At 32.7% G+C, this 25,639-nt stretch overlaps 1 protein-coding gene across 1 annotated transcript; it reads left to right on the top strand.

The window, feature by feature from the left end:
- The first annotated feature begins 240 nt into the window (after positions 1–240).
- On the top strand, positions 241–23,958 carry LOC117335503. Its single transcript, XM_033895541.1, has 2 exons — positions 241–363; positions 21,697–23,958. The coding sequence occupies exon 2, from the start codon at positions 21,713–21,715 to the stop codon at positions 22,601–22,603; it is 891 nt and encodes a 296-aa protein (XP_033751432.1). The 5' UTR covers positions 241–363; positions 21,697–21,712; the 3' UTR covers positions 22,604–23,958.
- Positions 23,959–25,639: the final 1,681 nt, after the last annotated feature.

The following is a 25,639-nucleotide window of genomic DNA, read 5'->3' as shown; positions in this document are numbered from 1 at the left end:
TCTTTATGTCGAACAGATGCACGTTTACATTAATCAAGTCACGTGACGATTCTCAACCAATCTAACAGTATTTTATTGCAATATGCTGATATGCGCACTGCGGCACACTCGATACTTTTGTTCCATTGCATTGCTTGGATGTGCAGGGATATTATCATAATTATTGCTGACGTGCCCAGCGTCACATGCCCAGTGTCACGTGTCTCATTTGGCCAATAACAACGTCAGCCGATAAAGCTTGTTGCTATTTACATATAAGATATTCCAAGTGGATCAGTATATCGGCGGTGTTTGGAGACTAAGGGAATAACCATTTGTTAGTTTCTAATGACAGATTGGATTAAAGGAGGATATCTTGACGAGGTAACGTAGCATTATTTTCTAAGGAAACATATTTTATTGTTTTCTTTCGAATTGTAATCTCATTTTGATATGAAATGGGAAGTGTTAAGACTGCATTGTTATTGCATTTTATTAAATTACATTGTGCGCCCAAACGTATAAAAATTCGTTCATTGTGTCTCTATCTGTTATGTTGTAATAATACTGATACTTCACATACTCCATAATTTGATAATAATGAAGGTGAAAAAAAACTGATAAATAGAAAAGCATAATGGTCACATCAATTATATTCCTCGCAGTTATATTTCTTCAAAACATAAGAAGTCAAATTTTTTGCATCAGTCACCCAATACTATTAGAATTTCGAGGTTCAAACAAGATTAACATAATATTAATAATATTACATATGCTTTGCCGATGTGCTTATTTATTGTTAATTGATAGCTGAAGTAACACACATAATCAGTGTAATGCATGTCATCGCACAAGCGATATCCTGGTTCGCCATATTGGATTTTGCAATGTCGAATTTTTGTTGCAAGCAAACGACAGTAGTATTTTCATAGACCTGTATGAGGGTATAAACAATCAGAAATTGGAAATCTCCCCGAAATTCAAAGAGTTGAAATGAACTGTTCTTTGTTATCAGAAAGTGGATTTTTGTCGTGTACTGTCGTGTGATAGGGTACGTGTGCCGATGGTGTTTTTGTGATCGATGACTGAGACAGATGGTATCTCTTCAAAGTGGTTAATTGCACGCATATGATTGTTTTCTTTAATAACATAGTTAAATATTATTTCTATCAAAGATACACCATACTTTCGCAACAACAGCATTTACATTGTATTGAAATATACCTTTTTTTCAAATACTCAAAATCATGGAAATAAAATTGTATTTCATTGCCATAGGTATCAAAGTACCAAATATATCTAAACTATTAGAGAATCTTCTGCCATATGCAAGCATGGTTATGAAATCTCTTCCCGTGATATTACATTATAAGCCAAACGATAGCGGCCTGTTTTAAGTTTATTCTTCATTAAATGATATACTTATTGTGTGTATGACAGCTTATTATTTTAATCTTTGCATATCAAGAATAAATATCTATATGTACGTTTTAAATTTATCAATAATACCGAGAGCCACACTTTTATCTGAAGTTATTGAGCAACTAAAATACAAAGAACTGGTGATACTTATTGAGTTTAGGTACTATCGTCAACATTTTATGAAATCTAATTAGTTTGTAAAGAGGTATGGTCGTTTTCCCGCTTATGCTGACCTAGGCCACGTACTGCGATAGTCTGGGCTAAAAATATCACGCGACCCCAGTGATTCACACAGTACCAGAATAGATCGTCATGGCCCATTGGCGCACTGTGTGTTGTGAACGAATTATGAAGTCAATCAATACCATATGAAATAAAGTTAAATTGACATGTTGAATAGGAATTTTACACTACTCATCCATGTACATATGCCTGTTTGTCAACGCTGCAGTTTATTTACATTTTACTTTGAATGATACGGAGTAAACCGGTTATGATTTCATTCTTTTTTATCCAAGTGAAAATTTTCTATCTCAACATTTCTATCTTTAAACTAAATACTTTATATTAAATATCTATTTAATGATGAATCTTTTAATCTTTAATCTTTCAAATACGACCAAGAAAAAATAAATGGTATTACAAAATATGAATAAGATACATAGAGGTGATTCGAACTCCGAACCTTCGGGTTGCTAAGCGATGGTTCTATTATAGGAGCAATGCGGACTTACGGGATTGTAAAGTTCATGTTATCAGTTATAGTCAGTCTAGTTAATGCTAAAATTAAAATATTATATCAACTACGTTTTTTCAATTTTGCGATACCAGCGCATCGGAGGACCACTTTTTAAGAATAGGATTTAAGTTGTCTTTTGGTAAATGTACATAGAATAAAATTAGACAATGTAAAAAGTGGTCTTCCGATGCGCTCTATGTCAAAAAATGATATGAATGCGGGAAAACCTCCCTCGAAAGTTACAAATAGCCCGATGATGCAACTTTACGGTCATTTAATGAAATATCCATTGCAATGAACAAAGAAAATAGAATTTTTTTTATATGTTATAGGTTTAAGGTTTGTATTCAAAAACTGAGTTTTTAACCGTTTGGTCGAAAAAGGCCAATATGCGCCATACCTCTTTATTAACAATGAGAAAATATATCATATCTGTAGCCAACGTTTCTTCATAGAAGACTACAAAATGATAATATGTGTTCTGTGAAATCCTTTATACTTAATTGATCTCTTTTGTCTTCAGTGTGTGAAAAAAATTGATAGGTGGTCATGACGCAAAATAGGAAATGATTGATTTTCGACTTTTCCATTTACAGTGAAATACAGTATATTGTTCGTGTTTTCGTTTTTTTAGAATACTTCTAATTGTTTTATTCGCCTGTAAATGAATATTATTTGGAATTCCTTATTAGAGTACACGTATAGTCATTCTATTCATTGTGCGTGAAGCATTTCTTTGAAGCTTGGCTTCTCAATTTAAACTCGATATGTTTTACCATATTCTTTAGAATTAACACCATGCAATTTCTAGTTCTAACAATCTACAGAGAGTTTGTTGACTAATAAATTTGACTCCTACGTAAACCCTGGACCAATATACTTCAATGATTATGGAACGTCATGATTCATCAAACCTTGTAAATATTTATTTGTAGTAAAATATGTTTTAATTCAATTCATCAAATGAATTAACTTATAAATTTCTCTTGTCATTGTGGGATTAGAAAAAAAAATCTGTAATACATGACCTCGAGAACTGTTTGAGTAGATTAAACCTGCCCGATTTAAAAAAAACAAATTGTTAAAACCGTCACTTTACAAAAGACATGAAGCCGGGTAGATGTGAAAGTGTATATCAAACACTATATAGTTCTAATGTAGGAATCTAAATGTTGTGAAAACTATGGTGGATATCTACATTATTCGAGGAATCAGCAGCAGAAAGTTTGTGTTATGAAATCTCGTACCACTTTGAATTGATAAGTATATGCTTTCAAATACAAATATTTTCTCCACACCTCTTTCCATCAAATGACACGTTTAACAAGAGGTTTTAAAAATCCTGTATCAGAGTGAGAGTCTGTATTCAGGTCAAATCGTGTATCATAGTCAAATCCTGTATCCGAGCTACCCAACCTCACGGGTGGATAACCGATGGTTACACGCATGTAATTGATTGTTTCCCGTGAATGGAGAACTTCTCACTTACCAGGTGCCCTCTGCTCATTTTCAATGTCATTTCAATAAGGAATTGTAAGAGAGACAAGTCTTGTTTCTGTGTAAACATAAATGGGGTATTAGTCAAAGTCACGTGCATTTCCGGTGGTAGCTAGAATTTTAGTTTCAGCATTTTGCATTAATTTTATCACACTTCGTTTGATATTTATGCTAGTTTATATATCCCTGATTTATATCCACAAACAAAAAGGTGAACGCTAAGTGATAGTGATTGGTCAGTTAGGTCACAGTGGTTACTAATAATATACACGGAGGGAGGTAATTAGAAGGAATAACTGGAGGGAGGTAATAAGAAGGGGTGCTGCTGTCACTCGATACCTGTTATTAAATGCATGTAGTATAATGAGGTCCCTACTGTCCAAAGCTGCTTGACCGAGCTAAGATCAATATTTTGGTCATCATCTGCCTTGGTCCACCAACATTTCACAGTTAATTATACACTTAATAGAGTTTAATTCGAGAGACGAAAAGCGCTGTTGTTTAATTTTGCATGTAAAATCATATTCCTAAATATATACCTTTTATGTGAATTTACACCAACGGACACAATTTATTCTGGTGTAGCTATCATTATAATGATACAACCAAATAAGGAAGATGGATTTTTCAGTTGTCAAATACGGATTTTTTTCGTTATGACAGATTGAGTCCTGTAATTACGTTATAAGTTAGTGTCAATAAGGCATTCGACCAGGCTACAAACATGCTTTTGAGATATTATTTCTTTTTGTTAAAAAAAGATACAAAAAATAGGAAAGGCATTTCAAGAGACCTTTATACAATAGGTGTAAAGGAGTGTGATTTTGAGGAACAAACATCAGCTTAAAATTATCGCCAAACATGTTGTTGGAAACGAATTATTGTTTGATATGCATATCACTACAAAATAAGCAATCACGTTTTGGCGAAAGCGATCTCATATCTTACGACTGAATAATGATGAGAGCATTACATTCCATTTGAAGATTCTTTTGATGCTGTAGTGAAAATTGATAGATGCAATTGGCACCATTGATATCAACTCATCTGTAATATATTATATCTGGTCCGGTTTATAGACAATAACTAACCTATATAATGTCACATCTCCATTATATCTGGTCCGGTTTATAGACAATAACTAACCTATATAATGTCATATCTCCATTATATCTGGTCCGGTTTATAGACAATAACTAACGGTATATAATGTCACATCTCCATTATATCTGGTCCGGTTTATAGACAATAACTAACGGTATATAATGTCATATCTCCATTATATCTGGTCCGGTTTATAGATAATAACTAACCTATATAATGTCACATCTCCATTATATCTGGTCCGGCTTATAGACAATAACTAACCTATATAATGTCATATCTCCATTATATCTGGTCCGGTTTATAGACAATAACTAACCTATATAATGTCATATCTCCATTATATCTGGGTCCGGTTTATAGACAATAACTAACCTATATAATGTCATATCTCCATTATATCTGGGTCCGGTTTATAGACAATAACTAACGGTATATAATGTCATATCTCCATTATATCTGGTCCGGTTTATAGATAATAACTAACCTATATAATGTCACATCTCCATTATATCTGGTCCGGTTTATAGATAATAACTAACCTATATAATGTCACATCTCCATTATATCTGGTCCGGTTTATAGACAATAACTAACCTATATAATGTCATATCTCCATTATATCTGGTCCGGTTTATAGACAATAACTAACGGTATATAATGTCATATCTCCATTATATCTGGTCCGGTTTATAGATAATAACTAACCTATATAATGTCATATCTCCATTATATCTGGTCCGGTTTATAGACAATAACTAACCTATATAATGTCATATCTCCATTATATCTGGTCCGGTTTATAGACAATAACTAACGGTATATAATGTCATATCTCCATTATATCTGGTCCGGTATATAGATAATAACTAACCTATATAATGTCATATCTCCATTATATCTGGTCCGGTTTATAGACAATAACTAACCTATATAATGTCATATCTCCATTATATCTGGGTCCGGTTTATAGACAATAACTAACGGTATATAATGTCATATCTCCATTATATCTGGTCCGGTTTATAGACAATAACTAACCTATATAATGTCATATCTCCATTATATCTGGTCTGGTTTATAGACAATAACTAACCTATATAATGTCATATCTCCATTATATCTGGTCCGGTTTATAGACAATAACTAACCTATATAATGTCATATCTCCATTATATCTGGGTCCGGTTTATAGACAATAACTAACGGTATATAATGTCATATCTCCATTATATCTGGGTCCGGTTTATAGACAATAACTAACGGTATATAATGTCACATCTCCATTATATCTGGTCCGGTATATAGACAATATCTAACGGTATATAATGTCATATCTCCATTATATCTGGTCCGGTTTATAGATAATAACTAACCTATATAATGTCATATCTCCATTATATCTGGTCCGGTTTATAGATAATAACTAACCTATATAATGTCATATCTCCATTATATCTGGTCCGGTTTATAGACAATAACTAACCTATATAATGTCATATCTCCATTATATCTGGTCCGGTTTATAGATAATAACTAACCTATATAATGTCATATCTCCATTATATCTGGTCCGGTTTATAGACAATAACTAACCTATATAATGTCATATCTCCATTATATCTGGGTCCGGTTTATAGACAATAACTAACCTATATAATGTCATATCTCCATTATATCTGGTCCGGTTTATAGACAATAACTAACGGTATATAATGTCATATCTCCATTATATCTAGGTCCGGTTTATAGACAATAACTAACGGTATATAATGTCATATCTCCATTATATCTGGTCCGGTTTATAGATAATAACTAACCTATATAATGTCATATCTCCATTATATCTGGGTCCGGTTTATAGACAATAACTAACGGTATATAATGCCATATCTTCATTATATCTGGTCCGGTTTATAGACAATAACTAACCTATATAATGTGATATCTCCATTATATCTGGTCCGGTTTATAGACAATAACTAACGGTATATAATGTCATATCTCCATTATATCTAGGTCCGGTTTATAGACAATAACTAACGGTATATAATGTCATATCTCCATTATATCTGGTCCGGTTTATAGATAATAACTAACCTATATAATGTCATATCTCCATTATATCTGGTCCGGTTTATAGACAATAACTAACGGTATATAATGTCATATCTCCATTATATCTGGGTCCGGTTTATAGATAATAACTAACCTATATAATGCCACATTTCCATTATATCTGGTCCGGTTTATAGACAATAACTAACCTATATAATGTCACATCTCCATTATATCTGGTCCGGTTTATAGATAATAACTAACCTATATAATGCCACATTTCCATTATATCTGGTCCGGTTTATAGACAATAACTAACCTATATAATGTCACATCTCCATTATATCTGGTCCGGTTTATAGATAATAACTAACCTATATAATGTCATATCTCCATTATATCTGGTCCGGTTTATAGACAATAACTAACCTATATAATGTCATATCTCCATTATATCTGGTCCGGTTTATAGATAATAACTAACCTATATAATGTCACATCTCCATTATATCTGGTCCGGTATATAGACAATAACTAACGGTATATAATGTCACATCTCCATTATATCTGGTCCGGTATATAGACAATAACTAACGGTATATAATGCCACATTTCCATTATATCTGGTCCGGTTTATAGACAATAACTAACCTATATAATATCATATCTCCATTATATCTGGTCCGGTTTATAGACAATAACTAACCTATATAATGTCATATCTCCATTATATCTGGTCCGGTTTATAGACAATAACTAACCTATATAATGTCATATCTCCATTATATCTGGTCCGGTTTATAGACAATAACTAACCTATATAATGTCATATCTCCATTATATCTGGTCCGGTTTATAGACAATAACTAACCTATATAATGTCATATCTCCATTATATCTGGTCCGGTTTATAGATAATAACTAACCTATATAATGTCATATCTCCATTATATCTGGTCCGGTTTATAGACAATAACTAACGGTATATAATGTCACATCTCCATTATATCTGGTCCGGTTTATAGACAATAACTAACGGTATATAATGTCATATCTCCATTATATCTGGTCCGGTTTATAGACAATAACTAACGGTATATAATGTCACATCTCCATTATATCTGGTCCGGTTTATAGACAATAACTAACGGTATATAATGTCATATCTCCATTATATCTGGTCCGGTTTATAGACAATAACTAACGGTATATAATGTCACATCTCCATTATATCTGCGTCCGGTTAAACACTGATAAATTACTGTATTTCGACATATACGCTTAACCAAATTGAAAAGGTTATCACAATGATCGATGCTTTTGCGAAACAAAAAAATCAAAAAGATACACATTGTTCTAATATTTTATTTTTGTATCGTTTGTGACTTTTGCATTCTCAAATGAGAATCATTAAATATAATTTGGGACCATTTGAGTTGTCAGTAAATTTTAAACATTTATTTAAGTATAATAGCCGAGTATAATTCCCAATACATGTACTGTAATCTTAGCACCATAGGCGAATATAATTTAAATCACTATAAATCTTATATTAGTATAATAGGCGAGATTAATTCCAGACACTATATAATTGCTATAATAGGCGAGTATAACTTCAAACATTTTAATATGAGTATAATAGGCGAGTATAACTTCAAACATTTTAATATAAGTATAATAGGCGAGTATAACTTCAAACATTTTAATATAAGTATAATAGGCGAGTATAACTTCAAACATTTTAATATAAGTATAATAGGCGAGTATAACTTCAAACATTTAATATAAGTATAATAGGCGAGTATAATTCAAAATACTACAAAATCAACATTACAGTCGAGCATTATTCCACACATTATAATATTAATATAATTAGCAATTATAATTCCAATCTCTATAACATTAGTAAAATTTAAAAAAAACACCACTATAATATTAGTATTATAGCCGAGTAAAACTTCAAACAATATAATCTTTGTATAATAGCCGAGTATCATTCCAAACATTATGATATTAGTATAATAGCCAAGTATCATTCCAAACACGTAATCTTAGTATAATAGACGAGTATAACTCCAAATATTATAATCTTAATACAATAAGCGAGTATAACTCCAAACACTAAAATATTAGCAAAATAGCCGAGTATCATTCCAAACATTATAATATTTACATAATAGCCGAGTTTAATTTCAAACACAATAATATTAGTGTAATAGCCGAACAAAACTTCAAACAATATAATGTTTGTGTAACAGGCGAGTATAATTCCAAACCTTATATTATAAGTATAATAGCCGAGTATCATTCCAAACATTATAATATTTAGTATAATAGCCAAGTATAACTCCAAATATTATAATCTTTACATAATAGTCGAGTATTATTCCAAACACCGTAATCTTAGTATAATAGCCGAGTATCATTCTAAACAATTTAATATACGTATAATATTCGAGTATAATTCCAAATACACATGTACTATGAAATTAAAATAATAGCCGAGTATAACTCCAAACATTTTAATCTTAGTTTAATTACCGAGTATAATTCCAAACACTATAAACACAACACTGTTACAAAACACAAAAGCCCTTTCACTCAGCACACTTAATGAATGTAAAAAAAATACAGGCAAGATTATTTGATAATTACAGCTTGTACGCTTACTGATATACTTAGTGGTTCCGATAATACCACCTTAAATATTGTTTTAAGACCAGATTTTGGTATATATGATCTCAATTCTAAAACGAGCTGCGTTTTAGTAGATGGGTCTTTTAGTATGTGTAGTTCCAAAATAAAGTTCCGAAATATACAGGTTGGAAATCATTACAGACACCTTATAAGTACACCTTACATTGTACAGTACCCCTCATATTGTACAGTTCACCTCATATTGTACAGTACACCTCATATTGTACAGCATACCTTATATTGTACAGTATACCTCATATTGTACAGTTCACCTTATATTGTACAGTACACCTTATATTGTACAGTACACATTATATTGTACAGTACACCTCATATTGTACAGTACACCTTACATTGTACAGTACCCCTCATATTGTAAAGTACCCCTCATATTGTACAGTACACCTTATATTGTACAGTTCACCTTATATTGTACAGTACACCTTATAATGTACAGTACACATTATATTATACAGTACACCTCATATTGTACAGTATACCTTATATTATACAGTACACCTTATATTGTACAGTCCACCTGATATTGTACAGTACACCTTATATTATACAATACACATGATATTGTACAGTACACCTGATATTGTACAGAACACCTTATATTGTACAGTACACCTCATATTGTACAGTACACCTTATATTGTACAGTACACCTTATATTGTACAGAACACCTTATATTATACAGTACACCTTATATTATACAGTACACCTTATATTATACAGTACACCTTATATTATACAGTACACCTTATATTGTACAGAACACCTTATATTATACAGTATACCTTATATTGTACAGTACACCTTGTATTGTACAGTACACCTTATATTGTACAGAACACCTTATATTATACAGTACACCTTATGTTATACAGTACACCTTATATTATACAGTACACCTTATATTATACAGTACACCTTATATTATACAATACACCTGATATTGTACAGTACACCTGATATTGTACAGTACACCTGATATTGTACAGTGCACCTGATATTGTACAGTACACCTTATATTATACAGTAAACCTTATATTATACAGTACACCTTATATTATACAATACACCTGATATTGTACAGTACACCTGATATTGTACAGTACACCTTATATTATACAGTACACCTTATATTGTACAGTACACCTTATATTATACAGTACCCCTTATATTGTACAGTACACCTTATATTGTACAGTACACCTTATATTGTACAGTACACCTTATATTGTACAGTACACCTTTATTGTACAGTACACCTATATTTACAGTACACCTATATTGTACAGTACACCTTATATGTACAGTACACCTATTTTGTACGTAATTATATACAGTACACCTCATATTGTACAGTACACCTCATATTGTACAGTACACCTTACATTGTACAGTACACCTTATATTGTACAGTATACCTTATATTATACAGTACACCTCATATTGTACAGTACACCTTATATTGTACAGTACACCTTATATTGTACATCACTACTTATATTGTACAGTACACCTTATATTGTACAGTACACCTTATATTGTACAGTACACCTGATATTGTACAGTACACCTTATATTGTAGAGTATACCTTATATTGTACAGTACACCTTATATTGTACAGTATACCTTATATTGTAAAGTACCCCTCAAATTGTACAGTACACCTTATATTATACAGTGCACCTTATATTGTACAGTACACCTTATATTGTACAGTACACCTTATATTGTACAGTACACCTTATATTGTACAGTACACCTTATATTATACAGTACACCTTATATTGTACAGTACACCTTATATTGTACAGTACACCTCATATTGTACAGTACACATTATATTGTACAGTACACCTTATATTGTACAGTACACCTTATATTGTACATCACTACTTATATTGTACAGTACACCTGATATTGTACAGTACACCTTATATTGTACAGTACACCTTATATTGTACAGTACACCTGATATTTTACAGTACACCTTATATTATACAGTATACCTTATATTGTACAGTACACCTAATATTGTACAATATACCTTATATTGTACAGTACACCTTATATTGTACAGTACACATTATATTGCACAGTACACCTTACATTGTACTGCATACCTTATATTGTACAGTACACATTATATTGCACAGTACACCTTACATTGTACTGCATACCTTATATTATACAGTACACCTCATATTGTACTGCATACCTTATATTGTACAGTACACCTCATATTGTACAGTACACCTTATATTGTACAGTATACCTTATATTATACAGTACACCTCATATTGTACAGTACACCTCATATTGTACAGTACACCTAATATTATACAGTACACCTTATATTGTACAGTATACCTTATATTATACAGTACACCTTATATTATACAGTACACCTCATATTGTACAGTATACCTTATATTGCACAGTACACCTTATATTATACAGTACACCTTATATTGTACAGTACACCTTATATTGTACAGTACACCTGATATTGTACAGTACACCTTATATTGTACAGAACACCTTATATTATACAGTACACCTTATATTGTACAGTATACCTTATATTGTAAAGTACCCCTCAAATTGTACAGTACACCTTATATTATACAGTGCACCTTATATTGTACAGTACACCTTATATTGTACAGTACACCTTATATTGTACAGTACACCTTATATTGTACAGTACACCTGCTATTATACAGTACACCTTATATTGTACAGTACACCTTATATTGTACAATACACCTCATATTGTACAGTACACATTATATTGTACAGTACACCTTATATTGTACAGTACACCTTATATTGTACATCACTACTTATATTGTACAGTACACCTGATATTGTACAGTACACCTTATATTGTACAGTACACCTTATATTGTACAGTACACCTGATATTTTACAGTACACCTTATATTAAACAGTATACCTTATATTGTACAGTACACCTAATATTGTACAATATACCTTATATTGTACAGTACACCTTATATTGTACAGTACACATTATATTGCACAGTACACCTTACATTGTACTGCATACCTTATATTGTACAGTACACATTATATTGCACAGTACACCTTACATTGTACTGCATACCTTATATTATACAGTACACCTCATATTGTACTGCATACCTTATATTGTACAGTACACCTCATATTGTACAGTACACCTTATATTGTACAGTACACCTTATATTGTACAGTATCCCTCATATTGTACAGTACACCTCATATCGTACATAACACCTCATATTGTACAGTACACCTCATATCGTACAGTACACCTTATAGTGTACAGTATCCCTCATATTGTACAGTACACCTTATATCGTACAGAACACCTCATATTGTAAAATGCACCTCATATTGCTTATATTATACAGTACACCTTATATTATAAAGTACACCTTATATTATACAATACACCTGATATTGTACAGTACACCTGATATTGTACAGTACACCTGATATTGTACAGTGCACCTCATATTGTACAGTATACCTGATATTGTACAGTACACCTTATATTATACAGTACACCTTATATTGTAAAGTACACCTTATATTATACAGTACACCTCATATTGTACAGTCCACCTGATATTGTACAGTACACCTTATATTGTACAGTTCACCTCATATTGTACAGTACACCTTATATTGTACAGTACACCTGATATTGTACAGTACACCTCATATTGTACAGTACACCTTATATTGTACAGTACACCTTATATTATACAGTACACCTTATATTATACAGTACACCTTATATTGTACAGTATACCTTATATTATACAGTACACCTCATATTGTACAGTACACCTCATATTGTACAGTACACCTAATATTATACAGTACACCTTATATTGTACAGTATACCTTATATTATACAGTACACCTTATATTATACAGTACACCTTATATTGTACAGTACACCTTATATTGTACAGTACACCTTATATTGTACAGTACACCTCATATTGTACAGAACACCTTATATGTACAGTACACCTTATATTGTACAGTATACCTTATATGTACAGTACACCTTAATTGTATACACCGAATTACATACACTTATATTGTACAGTACACCTTATATTGTACAGTACACCTTATATTGTACAGTACACCTTATATTGTACAGTACACCTTGTATTGTACAGTACACCTTATATTGTACAGTACACCTTATATTATACAGTACACCTTATATTGTACAGTACACCTTATATTGTACAGTACACCTCATATTGTACAGTACACCTTATATTGTACAGTACAACTTATATTGTACATCACTACTTATATTGTACAGTACACCTGATATTGTACAGTACACCTTATATTGTACAGTACACCTTATATTGTACAGTACACCTTATATTGTACAGTACACCTTATATTGTACAGTACACCTTATATTGTACAGTACACCTATGTACATACACCTATTTACAGTACACCTATATTTCAGTACACCTTATATTGTACAGTATACCTTATATTAACAGTACACTTTATCAGTACACCTATATTGTACAACCTTATATTGTACAGTACACATTATATTGTACAGTACACCTTACATTGTACAGTACACCTTATATTGTACAGTACACCTATATTGTACATACCTATATTGTACGTACCTAATTGTACGTAACCTTATATTGTACAGTACACCTTATTTTGTACATACTATGTACAGTACACCTGAATTGTACAGTACACCTTATATTGTACAGTACACCTTATATTGTACAGTACACCTTATATTGTACAGTACACCTTATATTGTACAGTACACCTTATATTGTACAGTACACCTTATATTGTACAGTACCATATGTGTATACACCTATATTACCCTTTAGTACAGTACACCTATATGTACAGTACACCTATATTGTACAGTACCCCTTATATTGTACAGTACACCTTATAGTGTACAGTATCCCTCATATTGTACAGTACACCTTATATCGTACAGAACACCTCATATTGTAAAATGCACCTCATATTGCTTATATTGTACAGTACACCTTATATTGTACATTATACCTTATATTGCACAGTATATTTTATATTGTACAGTACACCTTATATTGTAAAGTACACCTTATATTGTACATTATACCTTATATTGTACAGTACACCTTATATTGTACAATACACCTCATATTGTACAGTACACATTATATTGTACAGTACACATTGTATTGTACAGTATACCTCATATTGTACAGTACACATTATATTGTACAGTACACACTGTATTGTACAGTATACCTCATATTGTACAGTACACCTTATATTGTACAGTACTCCTTATATTGTACAGTACAACTTATATTGTACATTATACCTTATATTGCACAGTATATTTTATATTGTACAGTACACCTTATATTGTACAGTACACCTTATATTGTACATTATACCTTATATTGTACATTACACCTTATATTGTACAGTACACCTTATATTGTACAATACACCTCATATTGTACAGTACACATTATATTGTACAGTACACATTATATTGTACAGTACACCTTATATTGTACAGTACACATTATATTGTACAGTACACCTTATATTGTACAGTACACCTTATATTGTAAAATACACCTCATATTGCTTATATTGTACAGTACACCTTATAGTGTACAGTACACCTTATAGTGTACAGTACACATTATATTGTACAGTACACCTGATATTATACAGTATACCTTATATTGTACAGTACACCTTATATTGTACAATACACCTTATATTGTACAGTACACCTGATATTGTACAGTACACCTTATATTGTACAGAACACCTTATATTATACAGTACACCTTATATTGTACAGTATACCTTATATTGTACAGTACCCCTCAAATTGTACAGTACACCTTATATTATACAGTGCACCTTATATTGTACAGTACACCTTATATTGTAAAGTACACCTTATATTGTACAGTACACCTTATATTGTACAGTACACCTTATATTGTACAGTACACCTTATATTGTACAATACACCTCATATTGTACAGTACACCTTATATTGTACAGTACACATTATATTGTACAGTACACCTTATATTACATACACCTTATATTGTACAGTACACCTTATATTGTACATCACTACTTATATTGTACAGTACACCTTATATTGTACAGTACACCTTATATTGTACAGTACACCTGATATTTTACAGTACACCTTATATTGTACAGTATACCTTATATTGTACAGTACACCTTATATTGTAAAATACCCCTCATATTGTACATACACCTATATTGTACAGTACACATTATATTGACAGTAACCTTATATTGTAGGAAACTGATATTGTACATCCTTATATTGTACAGTACACCTATATTGTACAGTACAACCTTAATTTACAGTACACCTATATTGTACATACACCTATATTTACGTACACCTCATATTGTAACATATACCTTATATTGTACAGTACACCTATATTGTACATATACTATATGTACAGTACACCTTATATTGTACAGTACACCTTATATTGACATACCTCATGTACGCACCTTATATTGTACAGTACACTATATGACGTACACTTTAATTGTACAACCTATATTGTACAGTACCCCTTATATTGTACAGTACACCTTATATTGTACAGTATCCCTCATATTGTACAGTACACCTCATATCGTACAGTACACCTCATATTGTAAAATACACCTCATATTGCTGTACACCTATATGTACATACACCTATATTGTACATATACCTATATTAATGTACACTAGTGTACAGTATCATATTGTACAGTACACCTGATATTGTACAGTACACCTCATATTGTAAAATGCACCTCATATTGCTTATATTGTACAGTACACCTTATATTGTACAATATACCTTATATTGTACAGTACACCTTATATTGTACGTACACCTTATATTGTAAAGTACACCTTATATTGTACAGTAAACCTTATATTATACAGTATAACTTATATTGTACAGTACACCTCATATTGTACAGTACACCTTATATTGTACAGTACACCTTGTATTGTACAGTACACATTATAGTATACAGTACACATTATATTGTACAGTACACACTGTATTGTACAGTATACCTCATATTGTACAGTACACCTTATATTGTACAGTACTCCTTATATTGTACAGTACAACTTATATTGTACATTATACCTTATATTGCACAGTATATTTTATATTGTACAGTACACCTTATATTGTACAGTACACCTTATATTGTACATTATACCTTATATTGTACATTACACCTTATATTGTACAGTACACCTTATATTGTACAATACACCTCATATTGTACAGTACACATTATATTGTACAGTACACATTATATTGTACAGTACACCTTATAGTGTACAGTACACCTTATATTGTAAAATACACCTCATATTGCTTATATTGTACAGTACACCTTATAGTGTACAGTACACCTTATAGTGTACAGTACACCTTATAGTGTACAGTACACATTATATTGTACAGTACACCTGATATTATACAGTATACCTTATATTGTACAGTACACCTTGTATTGTACAGTACTCCTTATATTGTACAGTACACCTTATATTGTACAGTATACCTTATATTGTACAGTACACCTTATATTATACAGTATACCTTATATTATACAGTACACCTTATATTGTACAGTACACCTGATATTGTACAGTACACCTTATATTATACAGTATACCTTATATTGTACAGTCGCCTTATATTGTACAGTACACCTGATAGTATACAGTATACCTTATATTGTACAGTACACCTTATATTGTACAGTACACCTTATATTGTACAGTACACCTTATATTATACAGTATACCTTATATTGTACAGTACACCTTATATTGTACAGTACACCTCATATTGTACAGTACACCTGATATTGTACAGTATACCTTATATTGTAAAGTACACCTGATATTGTACAGTACGCCTTATATTATACAGTACACCTGATATTGTACAGTATACCTTATATTATAAAGTACACCTTATATTGTACAGTACACCTTATATTATACAGTACACCTTATATTGTACAGTATACCTTATATTGTACAGTACACATTATATTGTACAGTACCCCTCATATTGTACAGTACACCTGATATTGTACAGTACACATTATATTATACAGTACACATTATATTGTACAGTACCCCTCATATTGTACAGTACACCTTATAGTGTACAGTACACCTTATATTGTACAGTACACCTTATATTGTACAGTATACCTGATATTGTACAGTATACCTTATATTGTACAGTATACCTGATATTGTACAGTACACCTTATATTGTACAGTATACCTTATATTGTACAGTACACCTTATATTGTACAGTATACCTTATATTGTACAGTACACCTTATATTGTAGAGTACACATTATATTGTACCGTACACATTATCTTGTACAGTACTCCGTATATTGTACAGTACACCTTTATATTGTACAGTATACCTCATATTGTACAGTATATCTTGTATTTTACAGTACATCTTATATTGTACAGTACACCTTATATTGTACAGTACACCTGGTATTTTACAGTACACCTTATATTGTACATCACTACTTATATTGTACAGTACACCTTATATTGTATTATATTGTACAGTACACCTTATATTGTACAGTACACTTTATATTGTACAGCACTCCCTATACTGTTCAGCGCTCACTTCATTTTACAGTACACCTAATATCTTACTGTACATCTTATATTGAAGGGGTCTTACAGTTAAAGTGTAGACGATTCCATTTGTGTACAGGTATACCGATCGCAACGAACATAAAAAGTACTCTTGAGGGGAAAATATAATACAACAATAAGAAAATGAATATTATATATTTTATTAAAGTGTTAAATATCACAGTAAAATAGTAAAAGATTGGTGATATGTACAAACATGAAATAGATATCCATCCGATATTGGCTGATTTGACACTTCTGATGAAGCATGATCTTCAATATAATAATTATCATAACAATAAAATAATATCATATCAGTGATACGTATCAAGTCACTATAAAACATCAATACACAGAACATTTAAAATGGAATCAATGTCCGATTTCTTTATAATTAATACTTAACTATTTTATATTACATTTTAGGAGCATAAAAAATTCTGCTATATATCCGAAACGCGGCAATAATAAGTCGTCTCCCACTTCGTTTCCGGAATAAAAGAAACTGAGCGAATGTTTTCAACTTATTCATGATAGCGTGCCTGGCCCCTGTGCAACGAAGTGGTTTATCCACACACAAACTGAAAACAATGTCTGTTGTGATTGTTCCTTTTTACATACAGGCTATTTAGCCTCTCGTTTAGAAGATTATAATCAATTCTGCACAAAAGAGTGTGTTGCGAAGTCATGTAGTTGTATACACTGTTGACGACACTGCTGAATAAGTGCCTTTGTTTTCCAACATAGGGATTAATATACCACACCACATGTATGGGACTTGCAGGAATCCCTGAAAACCCATGCTCAAATATAAAGTGTCCCCACCTAGCGAGTGTTCCATAGTACTTGTGGTTTTGTTGACCCTCTTGCTGAATAAAAGTATCCTGGCCATGTTATCAGCCATCCTGTGTAGAGTAGAACCTTCCGCTATATATATGCTATCCCTAACGGCATCATTGATTGACCTCTTCGATCGCTCCTATACCTGTAGAACAAAACATAAACAGTAATTCTCAATAAGGCTCAATACACTAGCAATGTCTGTCATTATGCATCTTAATGGACACAAAGATAGTTTTAGATGGAGTGAATCTCTGGCTTTAGTTATACGTCAACGTAAATATGAGTGCTGATTGATAAGTTGTGAGCCTCGCATTGAAGGATTTTAACTTTGCCGGACATAATGTATTATTTTTCAACATTATCCCCTCCAGTATCTATACACTTTTGCCAGTGGTGTTTAAGGGCCTCAATGGCACTTTTATAGAACTCCTTTTCTTGGCGGTTCAGAAAGTCGTCCGCTGCACTTATGACGTCATCATCGTACTGAAAGTGGGTGCCTGAAATAGCTGTTTTCAGTTTTGGAAATAGATGAAAGTTTGATGCAGCAAGATGAGGTGAATACGGCGGATGCACCATCAGTTTAAAGCCACAATCGTGAATGGCAGCCATTGCAATGACATACTTGAGAACAGGAGCAATGTCCTGATGGAATAACACACCTTTAGTGAGCTTAGTGGCCTCTGGGGTAAAATGGTCGACCCGTGTTTCATCCATTGTGGCAAATCTCTGAAGAAAGTTGGCAGGATCTTCCTCAAAAAGGTTAAGATTAGCACACGATAATGTCAGCCTGGTGTGCTTCTGATCAACTGTCAGAAGTCTTGGTACTCATAGAGCCGAGAGCTTTCTCATTGCAAGATCCTCGGTCAGAATGGGATGTACTCTTTCCAGTAAAATGCCAAATATCATGAACTTTATTGACCATTTCTGGGGTTGCAACATTGACAGGCCTTCCAGTACGGGGGTCATCCCCAAGGCTCTGTCGACCGCGCTTAAATTCCGCCAACCACTTTTTCACTGTAGCATATGAAGGGACATCTTTCCCTAGTGTTGCTACCATATGATTATGGGTATCCTTAGGTGTTAAACCTTTTTCATGCAAATATTGGACCACTTTCACCGATTTTGTCCATTTTGCAAAAGCGGCTTGTCTTGTTTACTTTAGAGTGCTACCTCGTCGAAATAAACTAACCAAATGAGACAAGTCCTTTGGTGCACGGCCCTATATAGGCAGAGAATAGCATGACTTAAAAAGAACATCCTTCAATAAGAGGCTCCTACAACATATCAATCCCTCCCTCGTATAACAAGAGGCTAAAATTCTACAGTATGATACTTTTTGATTACAATCCAGATACAGTGTCAGGGAAGGTAAAAATTGTCTGTTATACAAACAAAATTATCAATCCCTAAGGAATTATAGTAATTTCCATCTGTAATTTTGAAGATATTTTAAAGTGTGGATTTGTATAAGCAAATTTATTTAATGGCTTCATCAGTATTTAACCCGCTGATTATTGATCATCACATTTCATTTAATTTGATTGATTTATTAATTTTTTCAATTTTGAATTTGTCAACCATGGACTTTATCCTTTCCACTTTAATGACTAATCATCTCCCCTTTCTTACAACATTTGTCACCACAGTCAACTGAACGCACGCTCTTTCATGGCCATCGTTCTTCGTAATACACTTTCAGGGTGATATTCGATGACTATATCACAGAATCTTTTATCAAATGACCCCAGAAATTCTTTTACACGTATTAAAAATTTCTAAATATTTACAGCGAAGAAAAACACGTTTGTACCGCCTGACGCATGCGCCATACCCATTTCAAAATGCTTCAAATGTACCGATTTGCCCCTATCGAAATGGACATGGGTGAGGAATCCACTAGTTTTCTGATGACATATTCATTTCCTGCAGCGAACATGGGCATAATGAATATATTTGCCTTTAATTCCCTTTTTTTAGAAATCGCTTGTACTCACTTTTTCTTGATTAACAGTTAGTTTCAGCACACTTCTTACCTGTTATCAGATGACCTTAGACTGCAAACCCTTTAACTATCAGGTAAAGTGTTTGATATCCGTAAACTAGTTCCAACCGGGACACCTGCAAAATACAGAAATACAGCTTCACAGTATTTCGATCAAAGACGGCCATTTAAGATAAACAAATGTCATTAAGCATAATATTTTTCATTAAAATCGAATTATCATGTTCCAATTTTTTGTTGAAACTGAAATTGAATCATGTTTCTAACTTCCATTATTACTTAGAACAACATCATGGCTATCTAGGTTAGCCACATACAGCTATGTTTCAAGTGGCAGGCATCATTCAAATCTTATGAACTAATGTGTTTCATGTGGCAGGAATGATTCATATCACATGAACTGCAATTGTTGAATAAGAATAATTTCACATGTGAAATATGGCATTAACTTATTGTGCTATCTATATCGATTTTTTTTATTGCTATTAACATTGAATATGTGTACATTGATTTGTATTTTCAAACAGGTATCAACAGAACAACATGGATATGGACGCCATAATGGATTTGGACGGAATTGTGGAGAATTGGGCGCGGAAAGAGTTGGAAAAGGACGCAAAATCGGTTAAAGCACTAAAAAAACGGGTAAACAATTATGACAACTTGATCTATGCTCGTCGTGATGGCAACATAACTTTCGAAAGACAAGGAGACACTGAATACAGACAAACCCAAAATAAATTGGAGGACAAGATGCCAAATCAGACAGTGATGAAATCAACATTCAAAAACTATACCGGTTGTCAACAAATACACGCCTTTAAGTGTGAGCGATCCACCCAGGTAGTTGAGAAGCTTATCATGACAAATGGATTCAAGATGGGGGCTAATATTGGAATTCAACTAGGGGTTCCCAAGGTAGCAAATGTTACATTTGGCTTTAATCCAGAATTGTCGTTCGGTAACAATGCTGAAAATAATCAAATGCATTCACTTACCTGGAATTCGGACAGCAATGTACATGTACCGCCACACGAGGAAGTTATTGCAGAATTTAAAGTGACGGAAAGAAAATTTATTGGTACATTCGAGTCAAAAATTATGATAAGTGGTTTAATGGAGGTCGATATCAAAGACCCGGACAGTAATGAAATTATCCACACTGTAAGAGAAAACATGGCCAAGATAATCGAGTTGTGGTTGGCCTCAACAAAAGGAAGGGGATCAGAAGGTCAACAAAGAAATACTGGCTATGATATAGAACTTTCAAATGGAGATACGACCGCGATATGGACTGTAAGAGGCACGTGTTACTTCCGGTATGGTGTAGAACAAACTATTGACACAAGGAGTAAACCGTTGACAGAGGAATCTACGGAGTACGCATCACCTAGTTTCCCGAATAATTCCTCAGACTGTGATAACACCGTGTAGAAGGAAACTTTGGAGGTGGCATTTTGCGGAAATATCGTTATGTTGTATATATTCCGGGGGTGAAGCGAGTAGTCGTGAAAAATATGTCTCGTCTGATCTGTCGCCGTGTACGAATACAGTAAAGATTTGGTTCAACTTTTTATCATTTTTTTTCTGATTTTTTTTTTCAGAAAAAAATATGCTTTTTTGAAGCTTTATATCTGATTAATTATTTCGAGATGTTCACGGAAATTGAGACAATAAGAACCCTTTACTATGATTTTGTATTGCCTATGTCCGCATGGTGCAATGTGTTACAAATAACGGGATGTTTCTAGACGTGCCAGTTATAATTCAGTTATAATATTATTTTCTTTTCTATATTTGATTTTTGGCTCGACTAAATGCATTTATACGCCAGCAATCCGTTTCCGTTTGTGAAGGCTATTATCCGTAACTCTTCGATGTCTTCGAAATTCTTCCATGAGGTTAGTCGTAAGCTTGCAAAGCATTGATAGTTCTTTCAGCGTCTACATGCAAAATGGTCTTCTTGCTCTTCTCCTAAGACAGAGACTCGTAGATTCTGTGCTTATCCATTAAATGGAGTTGCGGACCAAGGTTCCTCACTTCGCTTCCTCAACGTGAGCATTACCGTGTCATCCTTACACTTGAAATAAATAAATAAATAAATAAATAAATAAAATAAATAGATAAATTAATATATAAATAAATAAATGAAATAAATGAATGAATAAAAATAACCACTGAGCCGAAAGTCATCAGAGTTTTCAAAGACTTTTTAAGCGATACCAAATCCTATTGAAATATAAGGATACGACTTTATAGTCTATATCGGTCAGATGACCAAAATGATCTTTTATACTATCTCGCTATCGTAAAACCCAATTTAGCACATCTGTCATCTCTCAATATCTCTAACTTTGTCCCATTGTACAAGCTGTAGCAATTACCATGTGTTTTCATATTGATGGAAGTATAGACTTGTGTTGCTAAATCATCCTCGAGAGAGTTGTATGTCATACCTACCTTTAAAGTAACATCATCCGTATCTTTGTAGTGTTTGATAACCCTCCCTTTTTCATTTTTCTTGAAAATGAGGATTTCAATAAATCGAGAAATCAAAATGCATCTAAATCATCTATTATTTTTCGCAACCTAAATATACTTTATCTATTAAGCCATGAGGTATGGGTATGATTTAAATAAAAAAAAAAACGAATGTATATAAGATAAATGAACTACAATGTTATTTTCCGACGAACCTCTCTTCTAGCGTAACAGCTACAGAACATTTGTCATGTTTATCTGTCTTGAAACCAGCTTCGTTCATGCGTACTGAGGGTTTCTTTTCTTCGTGTTGCGAGTTGCGAGTTGGAAAATGCGAGTTGCGAGTTACAAAATGCGAGTTGCGAGTTGCAAAATGCGAGTTGCGAGTTGCAAAATGCGAGTTGCGAGTTGCAAAATGCGAGTTGCGAGTTACAAAATGCGAGTTGCGAGTTGCAAAATGCGAGTTGCGAGTTACAAAATGCGAGTTGCGAGTTACAAAATGCGAGTTGCGAGTTGCAAAATGCGAGTTGCGAGTTGCAAAATGCCATTATTAATGTTTCTTTAAAAAAAGTGTTGGTCTTTAAGACATACATCCCCAGAAAGCATGTGATTGTCATCGTAGGCTTCATTTTATCGCTAAAACTTATAAACTGGTAATTAACAAATGGGCGGAGCTATGTGCCAAAACAAACTAAAATCCTATTTTTAAAGAGTGGTCATCCGATGCCCTGGTATCTAAAATTGAAAAAAAAAGTAGGTGATAAAATATTTTAATTTTCGCATTAACCAGACTGACTATAATTGATTACATGAGCCTCTCCTAGATATAAGTCCGTATAGCTCATATGGTAGAACCATCGCTTTAGTGACCCGAAGGTTCTGGTTTCGAATCAACAAAATTAATTTTATTCACATGTTGTTATGTTTTAAAGAATAATACAATTTAATTTTTCGTGGTCATATCTAAAAGATTTTTTTTTCAACATTTAATGCATATTTAATATTGATTTATTTTAAAATTAAGTATTTAGTTCTGTGTCTGATTATATTCGGCAGTTATTATGAGAAAAGTTTGCTAATATATTGAAATATATGCTAAGGCAAGTTCACGTATACACGGAATGTAAACAACGGCCATGTGTGTAGTTTATGTGTAGTGTAGTATAGTATACGTTTTTGTAGTTTGGTTGTTTCCGGCTTCGTGAAAAATCTCCCGATAAGAATGTGTGCGACGAGTGATTTTTATACACTGATGTCTCAAGGATTCCCCCGGTCAAGCGTCGACGACAGCGGTCATTTTAATGTAAGGAGAGGCTGAATGAGCACCTTGGATTGTCATGAACACATGTGTTCCTCTTCCTTAAAGGATGCTTGTGACCTAATTGGGTCAACACCCGCTCACGTAATCTTTCAAATGATTTGATTTACAAAGAAAGTGAACGAGACAATAAGTACAACTACTGTACGCCCCACCCAATGGTAAGGTGTGACAATCTTTTGTTAACTGATACATTAGAAACTTCTACTTTCACTTAACAATAATTAATTCCGGCTTGTGGAAGTCATTTCGACTCATTACATGTCAAATCAAAATTCCTGACATGATACAACAGATAAAACCATGATACTAACTCTGTGATAGACTTTTTTACTGTAACATTATGTTGAATTCAGTAACCGAAGTAATACAGATATAAGTAGACTTTATGTCTACTGATTATTAAAAAACATTTCTATGTTTTTCTACGTATATATGTGAAAGTGCACAAGAAAACAATGTCGGTTGCACAAAGTTTTAGCGATAAAATGAAGCCTACAATGACAATCACATGCTTTCTGGGGATGTATGTTTTAAAGACCAACACTTTTTTTAAAGAAACATAAATAATGGCATTTTGTAACTCGCAACTCGCATTTTGCAACTCGCAACTCGCATTTTGCAACTCGCAACTCGCATTTTGTAACTCGCAACTCGCATTTTACAACTCG

This window comes from Pecten maximus, chromosome 10 (genome assembly GCF_902652985.1).
Source record: "Pecten maximus chromosome 10, xPecMax1.1, whole genome shotgun sequence".
Classification (NCBI taxonomy): Eukaryota; Metazoa; Mollusca; class Bivalvia; order Pectinida; family Pectinidae; genus Pecten; species Pecten maximus.
Note: the sequence above shows the minus strand (reverse complement) of the source record. Positions and strands in the feature narration are given on the sequence as shown.

Bases quoted from the DNA above. Each gene is read 5' to 3' on its own strand.
- LOC117335503 (XM_033895541.1), top strand. From the start codon at position 21,713: ATGGATATGGACGCCATAATGGATTTGGACGGAATTGTGGAGAATTGG.